The sequence below is a fragment of the Temnothorax longispinosus genome, chromosome 11 (assembly GCF_030848805.1).
Source record: "Temnothorax longispinosus isolate EJ_2023e chromosome 11, Tlon_JGU_v1, whole genome shotgun sequence".
NCBI lineage: Eukaryota > Metazoa > Arthropoda > Insecta > Hymenoptera > Formicidae > Temnothorax > Temnothorax longispinosus.
In genome coordinates this window covers 16,173,530-16,189,456 of record NC_092368.1, presented here as the reverse complement: position 1 = coordinate 16,189,456, position 15,927 = coordinate 16,173,530, and the positions used below count along the sequence as shown (strand labels likewise).

The 15,927-nt window shown below is 49.7% G+C and overlaps 1 protein-coding gene across 1 annotated transcript; it reads left to right on the top strand.

Moving 5' to 3' along the window:
• The first annotated feature begins 6,710 nt into the window (after positions 1 to 6,710).
• LOC139821429 (uncharacterized) lies at positions 6,711 to 14,682 on the top strand. The gene is made up of 4 exons (XM_071792428.1): positions 6,711 to 7,027; positions 12,107 to 13,497; positions 13,956 to 14,122; positions 14,206 to 14,682. The coding sequence occupies exons 1-4, from the start codon at positions 6,768 to 6,770 to the stop codon at positions 14,680 to 14,682; spliced, it is 2,295 nt and encodes a 764-aa protein (XP_071648529.1). The 5' UTR covers positions 6,711 to 6,767.
• The last annotated feature ends 1,245 nt before the right edge of the window (positions 14,683 to 15,927 follow it).

Below are 15,927 nucleotides of genomic sequence, written 5' to 3'. Positions count from 1 at the left end.
TCTCTAAAACATTTAGCGCTCTTTTCCTTTATTAATTAATATTTCCCTGCTACATCTATTATCCTATCCTAAATTTAAGTTCTTTTTCCTACCTTTTTATCGGTTTAACGCCTATCTCGCCTCCTATCTCCCTCTAAACTCTCGCCTAATTTATCCGCAACTCTCACACGCATGCACAACACACACGCTCCACTAACCAAGTCCCGAAATATTATCTAATAACAAATATGATTGAAAATACATACAAATACTTTATTACTTAGAGGAAAGTCCCCTATTATGAGATAGGCTCCTAATATGTGACAGCGAGGTTTCTGCTAAACTAATAGGCCCTATCTGTTGGTTCCACCATGAACTTATTGCTTTTGGGGTAAAACCTATTTAGTGAAAAATTCATTGTTTGATCGTGCGTGTAGTCGTTGCAGAGAAAGAAATTGTGAAATTGGATGTTGTCAATGTGATTTCTGCCCAGTGCTCTGAATGTCAACGTGAAGAAATTCAAGCAAGCGCGGGTAAACGGCGGGAGTAACTATGACTCTCTTAAGGTTATTTGGGGAGCTCTCGGCTGTCAATCCGTTTGCTCCCCTACACGCAGTAAATTTATGGAAAGTCAACGTATGAATGTAAAACCCCCGGGTTCTCGGATGGCCCGGGTACTGCGTGCAAGATGCGCAAGCGATAGTGCCATTGGTGCGGAGGTACCTGACGGGGTCGTAGCTGGACCGTCGCGTACTAGAAGTAGAGCCATGTCCGATGTCATAGAAGGGACAGAAGCATTTAACTGTGAGTTTTGTCCAAGGGAGTTCCAGACCATGCGTGGTCTAAGTCTGCATGTTACTAAGACTCACCCAGTGGTGGCCAATAGCGCGGTGGATGTTGAGCGCGTAAAAGCACGTTGGTCAGTGGAGGAGGTCAGACTCATGGCTCGCGCTGAGGCTACAGCCACCTTAGCGGGAATTATCTTCATGAATCATCATCTGCAGGATAAGTTCCCTCATAGGAGTCTCGAAGCTATCAAGGGTAAGCGTCGACAAGAGGCTTATCGCGAGATGGTTAGAGTCTTCTGCCAAGAGATGCAATCGCGAAACGCGGTTGGCATCGATGAGGGCGATAGGGACGGCGCGGCGATGATAAGAGCTGCTGCCGGCCCTGCGACCATAGAGTCTGACACAGTTGATCCAAGCGCACATCAGCCTTCCCCTGAGCAAAGATCTCAGAGGCTGCGGGACATCATCAACCAGCTCATAGAGCAGAGCTCAGCGTCCCGTAGCTATCAGGCTAATACTCTTGTGGGCATCGCGAGAGATGCTCTACTGACGGGGGTGGTCGACGTCCAGGCCATCGAAAGATGGCTGGCCCTGATTTTCCCGCCGTCAGCTGTGCGCCCTCCACGGCGCGCTTCGACGAAGCAGCGCAATCCTCCTAACACAAAAGAGAGTAGGAAGCAGAAAAGAAAGAGAGAATTTGCACATGTGCAGACTCTCTACAAGAAGAGCCCAAAGGCCTGCCTTTCGCACGTCCTCGAAGGCGGCTCGGAACGTGAGCGACCGTCCGCTGTCGAATTCGACGCGTACTGGCGTCCTGTAATGGAGGCGTCTAGTGGCGCGGATGGAGACATGACGGCCTTGCGCGAGTCGTACGGGGAGGCGGGGCGGGTAGCGCGTACTAGCCGGAGCCGTCCACCGACAGCCAGAGGGATTCATCTTGAAGGCTTAGGTGAGGGCGCCGCCACTGGCCCAACTCGGGCGGCGGATAAGGCCTCGCTCTGGGATCCTATAAAGCCCATCGAGGTTCGAAGGATTTCGATCAAGACTGGTACAGCGCCCGGATTGGACCAGATTACGCCGAGGATGTGGAACGCTGTTCCCCTTGTTCTTCGTGCGCTTCTGTTCAATCTGCTGCTCCTGGCAAGAACCCTCGTCGATCGCCACAACAAGAACTGTATTTTTGGAGAAGGGAGGGATGTCTGACCGGCCATCACCGGCGGAATACTGACCTCTCAGTATAGGATCAGTTGTGGTTAGACACTTCCACAAAATTCTTGCCAAACGTTTAGCGGCCCTGGACGTGTTCGACACTCGCCAAAGGGGTTTTCGGCCGGTGGATGGGGTGTGTGAGAACGTCACAGTCCTGTCCGCCGTGCTCGGTGATGCCCGGAGGCGATGTCGGACACTACATCTGGCGTGCGTTGACCTGTCGAAGGCATTTGACACGGTCTCGCACCCAGCCATACATAGGACTCTTGAAGAGCTGGAGCTCCCTTGGGAGTTTAGGGAATATATCAGGGCCGTCTATTCGGATGCGCAAACGGTGATAGGATCCGTCACCGATAATGTATCGGCCATTAAGATCGGCCGTGGCGTGAGACAGGGTGATCCGTTGTCGCCGCTACTGTTCAATCTGGTCGTGGATAGAGCACTAGCAATTCTCTCGGAGGATGTTGGCTATCAGTTGGGAGACGAGCTGATCAGCGCCTTGGGCTACGCAGACGACATTGTGCTCCTTGCCTCTACCAGGTCCGGTCTGCAGGAGAACTTGACACGGCTTCAGGCTGCTTTTGCGCGCAATGGACTTACAATTAACGCAAAGAAAACAGGTGTGCTGTCCATGGTGGCGTCCGGTAAAGACAAAAAGGTGAAGATTGACACAACACCGTACTTCACCGTGGGGGGAGCGCTGATTCCGCAAAGATCCCCTGTCGAGATCTGGGCGTACCTGGGCTGCATGTATGAAGGTGCTAGGGAATTCGCTAATAATCTGTCCCTAGCTCACTCTATCGAGCTACTCACTAAGGCGCCTTTGAAGCCGCAACAGCGATTGAGGCTCTTACGTGACTTTCTCCTGCCACGGTATTATCACCGTTGGATAGTGGGAACCGTCACGGCCAAAACGTTGGGCGTTGATATTATGGTACGCAAGGCCATTAGACGATGGTTGCGATTTCCCCATGATGTTCCTGCTGGATATTTTCATGCGCCGATACAGAGTGGCGGGCTTGGTTTGCCTCTACTTAAGACTTTAATCTCTATTCTGAAGTTCGACCGATTGCAGCGGTTGTGTCGCAGCACTCTGCCCGCGGCGCGCGCCGCCGCCGAAACCACATTTGTGGCTAGGCGGCTGGTTTGGTGTGAGAACCAGATGCGCATCCGGGGTAACAGGGTGCTTACGACCGCTGAGCTTAGACAACAGTGTGCAGCCTGGTTGCGCAAGTCGTGCGATGGGAACGGGCTCAGGGAGGCGGAAACGTCGAAGCTGAGTTCGCATTGGGTGTCGGCGGGAGCCGACCTCATCCCCGGAGCCGACTACGTGCACTATCATCACATACGGGCCAACTGTATTCCGTCTAGAGCGAGAGTCTCCCGAGGTCGTGATGGGCGCAAGGTTCGCTGTCGTGCTGGTTGTCCCGATATCGAGACACCGGCGCACTGCGTTCAGCGTTGCTTCAGAACGCACGGAGGGAGAATCCTACGGCATAACGACCTTTGTCGTCGAGTCGGTGGCTTCTTTCAGCAGAAGGGATGGCATGTCGATGCGGAATTAGCCTACTCGACCTCTGCCGGCCTGAGGCGGCCCGACCTGACCATTACTAAGGGTGATGAGGCAGTGGTCGTAGACGCGCAGGTAGTTTCCAGCGAAACTGCGTTAGAGGTGTCACATGAGCGTAAGGTGGAGAAGTACCGATCTTGTAATGATCTAGTGGACCGGGCGGAGCGCACAGGGGTGCCGCGTGATAATGTCCGTTTCACCGCCATTACGATCTCATGGCGAGGTGTCTGGAGCCCTAGGAGCGAGGGTGAGCTGCGTAGTCTGGGCCTAACACCTGCCCAACTGCGTACGCTCACGACTCGTGTCCTCTGGGGCTCATGGCTAAATTGGAAGAGGTTTAACGGCATAACAACCCGTTATGTGCCGGGGCGGAACGTAACCGCGATTAGTGGTGCACGTCGGGGTGGCACGTAGAGTTGGGTGCCTCCGCATCGGCGGACAAGCGAGAATGTGAGTGTGCATGAGTAGTAGAGCGAGAGCTGCTAGACAGCTCCTTTCAAGCACTTCCAGGGTGTTAGCTGCGAACACCGACAGTAAATCGCCTTGCAATATCGTTATAGGTTCAGAATGATCGTGCATGATTGCGGTCGTTTTGCCTTAAACGAAACAAATAGCCAAATGCATCGTCATCTAATTAGTGACGCGCATGAATGGATTAACGAGATTCCCACTGTCCCTATCTACTATCTAGCGAAACCACTGCCAAGGGAACGGGCTTGAAAAAATTAGCGGGGAAAGAAGACCCTGTTGAGCTTGACTTTAGTCTGGCACTGTAAGGAGACATGAGAGGTGTAGCATAAGTGGGAAATGGCAACATCGCCGGTGAAATACCACTACTTTCATCGTTTTCTTACTTACTCGGTTAGGCGGAGCGCGTGCCCCGAGGGCTTCGTGTCATGGATATGAGTCTTTAAACCTTGTTTATTATATAATTAATAAATATTTGGCAATAAGTTCTGCATGCAGCGATATTCGTATTAATAGGAAAATACGGGATATGTTGAGTTGCTCAATTGTAGAGATTAGATTTGGTGATCGTGAAACCGCAAGGCGTGGTGCTCGTAACATGAGATACTCAGGGTACTCCTGGGTTGCTGAAGTATGAAAGTTATTGTATAGTAATAAAGTAGTTAACCTAGGCGGGTTCAACTCCGGGGGCTCCGAGGGGGGTGAGGGAGGGGGTATCGGATTTCGCGGGGGTAAGGGGGAGGGGAGAGGGGTATCGGGTTACACAAGAATATTGGGTTACACAAGAATATCGGGTTACACAAGGGTATCGGGTTACACAAGGATATCGGATTTTGCGGGGAAGGGGGAGGGGAGGGGTGGATCTTGACATACCACCAAGATGACTCACCGGGATGACTCACCGGGATGACTCACCGGAATGAGTCATCGGGATGAGTCACCGGGATGACTCACCCGCGCCGCGGGTCCGCGGGAGGGGAAGTCCGCGTTCGCGGTCGCGGTCGCGCCGCGGGGTCCGCGTGGGCCGCGGGGGCTGCGTGAGGATCCGCGGGGGCCGCGTGAGGGTCCGCGGGGGCCGCGTGGGGGATTCGCGGGGGCCGCGGGGTCCGTCGGGCCGCGGGGGCCTCGTTTGCAACGACGCCGCTAGGTGGCGCACAATGGTAAGACTAACTCGATAGCGCACTGCGTAGTAGCGTGTTTTTTTGTCGATGACCTGTCGGAACATGTTCGTCGTAAATAACATTTTTCTAGGAAAAGGGGGTGTTATCGCGTAGACTAAACAATCGAACCTGTCGGGACACGTTCGACGTTCTCAAAATTAAGTGAATTTAGAGATTCTAAGGCACTTTCTATACATCGCGTTATACGTCATACGTTTAGGTGAGCTGATTTGTATTGAACGCATCGCTAGCGTATATTACATTCGACGCTTCCCTGGGATCCGTCACGGTGGACGCGATATCGGAGAACTGCTCTATCTACGCAGTACGTGAAAAACAAAGGAAAAAATGACGTCATCGGGACGATGATCGACCCGATAACGCATCGAACCTGTCGGGACACGTTCGTCGTAAGCAAATGTTTTCTAGGAAAAGGGGGTGTTATCGCGTAGACTAAACAATTTCACGCTATTTTTTACGACGCAGTACGTAAAACAAAGGAAGAAATGATTGTTCAAGATTCAATTGGAGCGAGAGAGAGGGCAAAGGGTATATAACGAGGGATGAAGCGCGTCGAGCCGCATTAGTATACGATTTGAGAGCGATACATCGGTCAAAGAGTATCGAGATTTATTGTGTGGTTAAACACGTTATCACGTGCAAGTGCTGTGAAGTGATATAATAAAAAAACTGGTGCGAAAGTGATCAAACATGGATCAATTCGAGCAAACCGAACGCGATCTATTGGAGCTGTCCGACCAAGTAGCTACCTTGGGTGAATTTTTCACATGGGCGCTGCAATGCGCGGAATTCGTCGAGCAGCTCGAGACACGTTGTAGTGCCAAACGTCAGCGGCTCTCCGACAATCCAACGATCAGGCAGAGGCAATCGTTGGTTGCCCGAATCGCGCGACTCAAGGGTGTGAAGTCGCGATTGGAAAGACAATTTATCCATAGCGGTGGTGATTATGCGAACGCCGGTACCAGTGGCGACACGCGCGCGGCAGAACTCGTATGGCGAGAAATCGACACCGGGTTCAAAAAGCGTATAATGAGCGGTGCGGTAATTAATACAGACCATATAGAACCGCGACAGTTTTTGGAAGACGCCTGCAGCGTCGTGTGCAAGCGAGTGCGAGACATTATAAAAATACATAACTGTGTCAAAGTGAACACCGCGTTCAACGGGGAGTTTGTGACGGGTGATAAACGTGCCAATAAGAGTATATGTACAAATAACATAGAACTCTGTGATACATCGCACTTGCGCGAGTGGTACGAGCTGCACGTTATCGAGTCCATATTAGCGAAACTCGAAGAGTTCCAGGAACGCGACAGTGGGTGGGCGTTGACTCGAATCCTCAATTTGACGGTGAGCGTCAACAAGTACAATCCTTTGCGCGCGGGGTGTCACGTGAAATTGCCTCAAGACATTAAAGTTAAGCACGCGGTGATCAATGTGCTGTCTATGGACAATGCGTGTTTTGCGTGGGCCGTGACGGCTGTTTTGCATCCAGCCGAAAGACATCCAGAACGGGAATCTTCATACCCGCATTATTCAACGGTACTGAATTTACAAGACATTGAGTTTCCAATGACGTTGAGTCAAATTAAACAGTTCGAACGACTCAACGATATATCCGTCAATGTCTATATCATCGAGGGACAGAAGACTTCAAACGTTCTCCCGATACGGCTTACCGACCGCACAAGTGATAAAAAACATGTGAATTTGCTGTACGTGCAGGACCCACGAGACGACAATGTTGGACATTTCGCGTGGATTAAACATCTATCCCGTCTCGTAAGCTCACAATTGAGCAAGAAAAAGAACAAAAAATACTTTTGCGATCGGTAAGTACCTATACTTTTTTAATAATATATATTATTTTATATATTTTTTTTTTGGGACTTCCGTTTCCGGTTGGTTAGGTGTGAGTTGGCGATTTTTGCGAGCGAAAAGCGAAGTGCGAGGGTGAGAGATAGAGCGAGTGAGAGAGTGTGGCGAGTGAGAAGTGAGCGCGGTGAGGGAAAGGGAGGGTGTGAGAGTGGAGGCAGCGCGGATGATAGGGGAGGAGAGTCCGTGGAGGCGGAGGAGAATCGGGAAGGTTGAGGTTAGAGAGACAAGCGTAGAAGGGGAAGGATAGAGAGCGCGAGAGTGAAGGGCTAGGGAATTCTGGGGATTTCGGGATAACGCGGGGAAGTAGTACGGCCGTAGAGTAGAGGATAGATGGCGCAGTTTGTGGATAGGCTGGGGAAAGAGAGACGCTGAAGTACGGGGAATCTAGATGAGTTTTCCAAGAGGAAAGGGAGTATAGACGAGTGGTTTAAGAGGAAGAGGGATAAAATGGAGAAGGAAGATGGTGCGGGGGGGGAAGGGAACGAGGACTTCTCGAAGAGAAGTAACAAGACGGTGAGAACGTCACCAGGGGGGGCAGGGGGGAGGATATGGATGTGAAGGGGTTGTTGAGAGGAATAAGGGAGGAGATGAGGGAGGGGTTAAGAGGAGTGAGAGAGGAGATAAGAGAGGTGGCGAAGGGGCAAAAGGAGGTAATGATGGAAGAAGTAAAGAAGATAAAAAGCGAACTGAAGGAGAGAGAGGAGATGTGGAGAAGGGAGAGAGGAGAGCTTCAGAAAAGAATAGAGGACATGGAACGAAAGCTGGAGGGGATGCAGATGGAGGTAAAGGGAGGAGGTCTTGGGGGAGGAAGAGGTAGAGAGGAAAGCGGAGGAGGATTGAGGGAGGAGGGGAGGGGAGAGGCTGATTGGAAGGAGAGGGTGGAAAGGCTGGAAAGGAGGTACGAAGTAAAGGAGAGGGGAGAAAGGAGAAGAAACATTCTGATAAAAGGAGTGAAGGAAGATGCGGGAGAAATAAAGGGGGGAGTGGCGGAGGTGATGAAAAAGATAGGCGTGGAGATGAAGATAGAGGAGATTAGAAAAATAGAGGCGGGGAGAAGAGAGAAGGGGGGTATGGCAGTGGTGAAAGTGGGAAGTGAAGAAGAGAAGGCGAAAATAATGAGAAATAAGTGGAAACTGAGAGACGAAAATACGTGGATAGACGAAGACTTGACATGGAAGGAAAGAAGGATAAAATGAAAAATAAACCAAGTGGCATGGAAGGCAAGAGGAGAGGGTCAAAGGGTAAGGATAGAGATGGGAAGGGTATGGATAGAGGGGGAATGGTGGGTGTGGGATGAGGTAAGAGGTGTGCTTAGGAATGGCAGAGAGAGGTGCGGGGAGGAAGGGCAGGGGAAAGGAAAAGAAAGTGAAAGAGAGGAAGAGCAAAGGCAGGGGGAGTAGAGGAGGGAGACGGAGCGGGTAGGGGGAAAGAAAGAGGAGCAGAAATTGAGAAGGATAAGAGGGAGGAACTGGGTGGAAGAGTGGGAGAGGAAGAGGGAGAGGAGGGAGAGAGGAGAGGGAGAGGGGAGGGAAGTAGAATTTATAAGGTGGCCTTTTGGAATGTGGCGGGGTTAACAAATAAAGATAGAGTTTTGGAAAAGGCTGGAGGATTGGGACGTAATGGTGTTATGCGAAACGTGGGTGGACGGTAAGGGGTGGGAAAGGATAAAAGAAAAGATGCCGAGAGGTTACGTATGGGAAGTGCAGAGAGCAGGGAGGAAGAGCCGGAAGGGAAGGGCGATAGGAGGAATGATAGTAGGGATGAGGGTAGGGATCAAAATGGAAAGAGAGAAGACGAAAAAAGATAAAGAAGGGATAGTATCGATAAAAGTGAAACTTGGAAAAGATTGGTGGAGGGTAGTGGGAGTATATATAAATAAGGATATGGACGGGAAGTTGGAAGACCTGAAAGAATGGGTGGAGGAGATTGAGAGGGGAGTGAGAGTGCTGATAGGGGGGGATTTTAATGCAAGGACCGGAAAGGAAGGGGGGTTCGTGGAAGAGGGAAAAAAAGAGAGGGGAGAAGGAGAAAGAAGATCGAAGGATGGCAAGGTAAATGGGGAGGGAAAAAAGCTGTGTAGATTCTTGGGGGAACGTGGGTGGGCGATTTTTAACGGAGGAATTAGAGGAGATGAGGAAGGAGAATGGACGTATACAAGGGGAAGAGAGGAGTCGGTGATTGACTACGTGTTAGGGGACAGGAGGACAAGGGAAAGGGTAGAACGGGTGGTGGTAGAAGAGAAGGTCGATTCGGACCATCAGCCAGTGACGGCGTGGGTGGAAGGGTGGGAGGAAGGTATGGATAAGGGGAAGGGGGAAAGAGCGGAAGTGGGAGAGGAGACTGGTCAGAAGAGGGCAGGAAAAAATTTAGAGAGTTAATGGGGGACAGGCAAGCTCAGGGAGGGGGAGTGGAGGAGGAGTGGCAGGGGCTGAAGGGGAAGATAAGGGAGGTATTAAGGGAAGTGAATGGGAGGGGCAAAAAAAGCGGAGGAAGGGGCTGGTGGGATGAGGAATGTAGGGAGGGAAAAAAGAGAGTTGGCAACATGTTAAAAAAATGGAGAAGGGAAGGGGGAGAGGGGGACAGTTACAGGGAGGAAAAACAGAGATACAAGAAGCTATGTGAAGGGAAGAAAAGAAGAGAAGTGGAGAAATGGGAAGCGGAAGTAAAGGAGATCAGGACGGAGGGGCAGGTATGGAAAGTGGTAAACAGGGAGAGAAAGAGGAGAAGGAGGGTGAATGAGGGAATTAGTATGCAAGAATGGGATGGGTACTTTAGAGAGCTGTTGGGAGGAGTGAAAGGGAGGGTGGTGATGGGAACAAGAAGAGGGGAGGGGAGGGAGGAGGAGGAGGAAGAGGAGATAAGGAGAGAAGAGGTGTGGGAGGTAGTGAGAAAGCTTAGAGAGAGAAAAGCGATGGGAAGTGATGGAATTCCAAATGAGGTTTGGAAGTTTGGAGGGGAGGTAATGAAAGAATGGCTATGGGAAGTGTGCAATAGAGTGTGGAAGGGAGAGGGTTGGCTGGAAGATTGGAGGGAGGGAATTATAGTGCCTATAGGAAAAAAGGGGGAGGGGGAAAGAGTGGGGAATTACAGAGGGGTGACGTTAGCGCAAACGGCATACAAAGTGTATGCTGCCGTGTTGGCGGAAAGGTTGAGGAAGGAGGTTGAAGAGAAGGACTTGCTGCCACCGAGTCAGACAGGGTTTAGAAAAGAGGTTGGGACCACGGACAACATTTACGTACTGAATTACCTGATAAACAGGCAAGTAAATGGGAAGAAAGGGAAGATGGTGGTGATGTTCGTGAACTTAAAAGCAGCTTTTGGACTCGGTGGACAGGAGAATTCTGGTGGAAGCCATGAGGAAAAGAGGAGTAAGGGAGGGCTTGGTGGAGAGGTGTAAAGAACTGTTGGGGGAGACGATATGCAGAGTAAGGGTGGGAGAGAAGATGGGAGAGAGATTTTGGACAGGGAGGGGAGTCAGACAAGGGTGTCCGTTAAGCCCAATTCTGTTCACCTTGCTGCTGGCGGACATTGACGATGAACTGAAAAGAGGGGGCTGGGGTGGAATAAAGCTGGGAGGGAGAAAGATATATACACTGGCTTATGCGGATGATATAGCGATGTTGGCGGAGAATGAGGAAGATATGAAAGGAATGATGGGAAAACTGGAGGGGTATTTGGACAGAAAGGGATTGGTATTGAACAGTGAAAAAACGAAGGTAATGAGATGCAGAAAAGGGGGAGAAAGATGGAAAAAGGTGAGTTGGAGATGGAAGGGTAGGATAATTGAGGAGGTGAGAAAATTCTGCTACTTGGGATATGTAGTAAAATGTAATGGGAGGCAGGACGAACATGTAAGAGAGAGGACGAGGAGAGGGGCGGCGTTGCTGGGACAAGTATGGGGGATCGGAAAGAGGAAGTTTGGGGGGGATTGGGGTAGGAGAATATGGTTGTTTGATAAGTTGATATGGACGGTGATAAGTTACGGAGTGGAAATATGGGGGTGGAGGGAAAGAGGGGAAATAGAGAGATTGCAGGAAAGATATTTAAGGTGGGTGTTGGGAGTGGAAAGATGTATACCGGGATATATGATTAGGGAGGAGTTACAAAGGGAGAAACTAAGAGGAAGGGCGGTTATGAGAGCATGGGGTATGAGAAAAAATTGGAGGAGGGAAAGGGAGGGGAGCTGGCAAGGGAGTGCTGGGAGGAGGTAAAAAGGAGGGCGAAAAGAGGGGTGAGCAGGGGGGGATGGGAGGAGGAGAGAAAAGAAGCGGCGGAGAGCAGGGGCTGGAGGATAGAGGAGGTGGAGGAGCTGAGGGAGGAGGGGATGTGGAGGGGGGAGGACGTGCTTGAGAAAGAAAGAAGAAAGCAAAGAGAGGAGAGGTGGAAGGAGATAGGGGAGGCAAAATTTAACAAGTAGTATGGCATGATAAAAGGGGAGGGGATACCGGAGTACTTGAAGAAGAACTGGGGAGAAAGCAGGTGGCAGAGGGTGGCTAGATACAGGCTGGGGGGTGGTATGAGGGGGGTGAAACACTGGATGGCGGAGGAGAGAAGAATATGCAGGGTGTGTGGAGGGGGAGAGGAGACGTGGGAACATGTGTGGGAAGAGTGTGCAGATTGGGGGGGAGGGAGATCATGGCAGGAAGCGGCGGGGGAGGTGTTGGGGGAGGAGGGGGAGGGGGAAAGATGGCTGAGGAAATTAGAGAAAGTAAGGGAGGGAGGAGATGACGGAGGAGAGTGGGAGGTAGGGGAGGGGAGGAGTGAATGAGAGGGAGAGGATGAGTGAGAAGCTTGTAAACGGAAACGGAAGTCCACAGAGATAGGGAACTTGCGAGCGTGTGTGTGTGTGTAAAGATAGGCAGGGCAGTTATGTAAGGTTAAATGTAAGATAGGCTAAGGTAGGTTAAGAGAATGTATAAAGTTGTAAAGGGTTGGGAACGTCCCGTCAAAACGCCTTGCAACCCTGAGGGGAGTCAATAAATATATCTATTTTATATTTTTTTGTTTCTAATATTTGTGTTTCTTTTTTGTAGATGTCTTTACTACTTTAGTTCGAGCGACAAGTTGCAGTCTCACACTGTGGAATGTCGAAAGGTAAACAAATGCGCAATCCGACTACCGAGCGAGAACAACAAGTGGCTCAGCTTCAAGAACCACAGCAGGAAAGAGCGACTTCCCTTCGTGGTGTACGCCGATCTGGAGTGCGTGCTGCAGAAGACACAACCGGAGACGGAACACGCGTCATACGCCTATCAACATCATCGGGTATGTAGTATAGCATACTACGTACAGTGCTCGTACGACAAAACGTTATCGACGTATCGATTTTGTCGCGATAACGACTGCGTCGCGTGGTTCGTCGAGGAACTCAACGGATTGGCGCATCGCGTAAAGAACATCTTGTCCGACATTGTATGCATGGTAGACCTAACGCGAGACGAGTGGGAGACATTTCACAGCGCGACGAAATGTCACATATGCGAACAACAATTCGCGCCTGATGATAATAAAGTGCGCGATCATTGCCACCTGACCGGGCGGTACAGAGGTCCAGCACACTCGACGTGCAATCTGAATTATAAGGATTCTCATTTCATCCCAGTAATATTTCACAATCTGTCGGGCTATGACGCGCACTTTATTATCAAGGAGATAGCTGCCGCGTTCAAAGGCTCAATCAATGTACTGCCTATAACAAAGGAAAAGTACATCTCATTTACTAAACACGTGAAAGACACCGCGGAAAGATCTGATTCGCGAAGCGATATAAAATTAATATTCATCGACTCGTACAAATTTCTGAGCGCGAGTCTCGCAAAATTGGCATCCTTCCTCGATAAGGATAAATTAATAATTATACGTTCCAAATTTTTCACGTTATCCGACGACGATTTCAAATTATTGACGCGAAAAAGTGTCTTTCCATACGAATACGTGGACAGCGTCGAAAAGCTGGAGGATACGTGTTTACCGCCGCGCGATTCATTTTACAGTTCCTTGACTAGTGACACCGTATCCGAGAGCGATTACGCGCACGCCGCGAACGTATGGCAGCGATTCTCCGTTCGAACCCTGGGCGAATACAGCGATCTATACCTGAAAACCGATGTCTTGCTGTTGGCCGACGTGTTTGAAAATTTCCGCGACAGCTTCGTCGCGAGTTACGGACTTGATCCCGCGTACTACTACACTTTACCAGGCTTTACATGGGACGCCATGTTGAAACATACGTGCATCAATTTTGAACTGCTGACCGACGTTGACATGGTCATGTTTGTCGAACGTGGTATTCGTGGCGGGCTGAGTCAATGTTCCGACAGATACGCGAAGGCCAACAACAAGTATATGGAGTCGTACAATTCATCGAAACCGTCGTCGTACCTAATGTACTTCGATGTCAACAACTTGTACGGCTGGGCGATGTGTAAGCCACTGCCCTACGCGGATGGGTCGAAGACGCGTCAAATTTCGACGTTAACGCGATCGCTTCGGATTCGCCTACGGGCTATATTCTCGAGGTCGATCTCGAGTATCCGCAGGATAAACATGACGCGCACGCTGACCTACCGTTTTGTCCGATGCGCGATAAACCGCCCGGCAAACGGAAGGACAAACTTCTTGCCACGCTGCACGATAAGAAGCGTTATGTCATCCATTATCGCAATCTGCAGCAGTGCATGTGCCATGATCTACGCGTCACTAAAATATATCGCGTATTGCAATTCGCTCAATCTGAGTGGCTCCGTTCTTACATCAAACTCAATACAAAATTTAGGACACAGGCAAAAAATGAGTTCAAAAAAACATTATATAAATTAATGAATAACGCTGTTTTTGGGAAAACAATGGAGAATGTACGCAACCACGTCGATGTAAAATTAGTGACGACGTGGAAGGGTAGATACGGTGCGGAGGCAATGATCGCGCGACCGAATTTCCACAGCAGCAGCGTGTTTTTGGAAAATCTGGTAGCCATTGAACTGCTCAAACTCGAGGTGAAATTCGATAAACCGATCTACGTCGGCATGTGCATCCTCGACTTGTCGAAGGTGTGCCTATACGAATTTCACCACGAGTACATGTCTCCCCTGTACCGCGACTCGTGTAGAATCATGTATACCGACACGGACAGTTTGATTTATCATATCATATCATGTGCGACGACGCGTACGAGAACATGAAATATGATACAGTCCGGTTCGACACAAGTGATTACGCGGTAGATAACGCTTATAATATACCACTTGTCAATAAAAAAGTGCCGGGCCTGATGAAGGACGAAAACAATGGGGCCATTATGACCGAATTCGTTGGACTTAGGGCGAAAATGTACGCTTTGCGAGTCGATGGTAAGAAAAACACCAAAAAAGCGAAAGGTGTCAAAAGTAACGTTATCGCGCGCACCATCACATTCGACGACTACACGCGGTGTTTGAACGATGAGATCGAAATGACTCGACCACAGTTGTGCATAAGATCGAAAATGCACGAAGTGTACACTATCAGCGAGACGAAAATCGCTCTGAGTCCGTACGACGATAAGCGATATATCGTGCCGAATTCGACCGATACGTTGCCGTGGGGACATTACCGAACGTATGTAATATAATGTAATATAATATATGCAATATATATATATGTAACATAATGTATGTATGTATGTATGTATGTATGTATGTATGTATATATATCTATGTATGTAGTATAACGTGGTCCCGGAGGGAACAGTGCGTTTTCCGGGGCCCCCTCCCAGAGTGCTGTGACGACACCCCCCCCCGGGGTGGCGCCACGAAGCATGAAAGTCACAATAGTCCTCGAGTAAATATCGTATTATATATGAGAAGGGATATCAATAGAGATATCGCACATGTATTTAGTATTTAATATTTTTTATAATATACTTTATATGTATTACATATTTCAAATACTTTACACATGTATCATTTTTATATTAAAAATAAAATACAGTTTGCACGAATTAAATCACATTGTTCTTGTGTATCCATATGAGTTGTGCGATCCATCGAATCCCAACCATTTTACGTAAACCTCGTCGCCCCTCCTGCGCAGTACTTTCTCCACGAGATACACGTCAGGATAAGTCGCGCGATGCAACTCGTACTCGTAGAACGCTCCAGCAACGGATTTTCCACGATAGTCCTCGAGTAGGTAGGTTACGGGATTGGTATGCTGCACTTTAACGATCTTAAACACCTCGGTGGTCCAATTCGGCGTGTAACCCTTCTCGAAAATTGTCTTGTATTTGCTGACGCGTACCGAGTCGCCCGTTTTGAACTTTGCCGGGCCCGCGATCTTTATACCGCTGTATACCGTAGCCAAGAGTCTTTCGGCGATCGCGGGGGTAACGTCGACAGGTCGCATGCCGATCGTTCGATGCTTGCGCGCGTTGTAATCCGACACGAGTCGCGATAACGCGTCGACCCACTTGTAAGTTCCATTGAGCGTAAACATCTTCCACATGTTGTTTTTTAACGTGCGATTGAATCGCTCGACGACCGACGCCTTCATCACCGAATACGTGGAATGATGATTGATGTCGTGTTTTTTCACGAGACGTTGCACGTCGGTGTTGTAAAATTTCTTCCCCATGTCGGTTTGTAGATTACTACGGCACCTCCCGCTATCTCGAATTATCTCAGCGATAGCGTCAGCTGTCTCGCTGCCACCTTTACCCTTGAGCGGCACGGCCCACGCGTACTTGCTCAACACATCGATGACGGTGAGTATGTAGTGGTAGCCTCCGTTGAAACGCGAGTACGGACGCATTTCGACGATATCAGCTTGCCACAGGTCGTCGTACCCTCGCACTATGCCGTGTCTGCGGGGAAAATTT

Bases quoted from the DNA above. Each gene is read 5' to 3' on its own strand.
- LOC139821429 (XM_071792428.1), top strand. From the start codon at position 6,768: ATGACGTTGAGTCAAATTAAACAGTTCGAACGACTCAACGATATATCC. The intron at 7,028-12,106 runs GTAAGTACCTAT...TCTTTTTTGTAG, and splicing joins AAAAAATACTTTTGCGATCG to ATGTCTTTACTACTTTAGTT. The intron at 14,123-14,205 runs GTGTGCCTATAC...CGACACGGACAG, and splicing joins GCATCCTCGACTTGTCGAAG to TTTGATTTATCATATCATAT.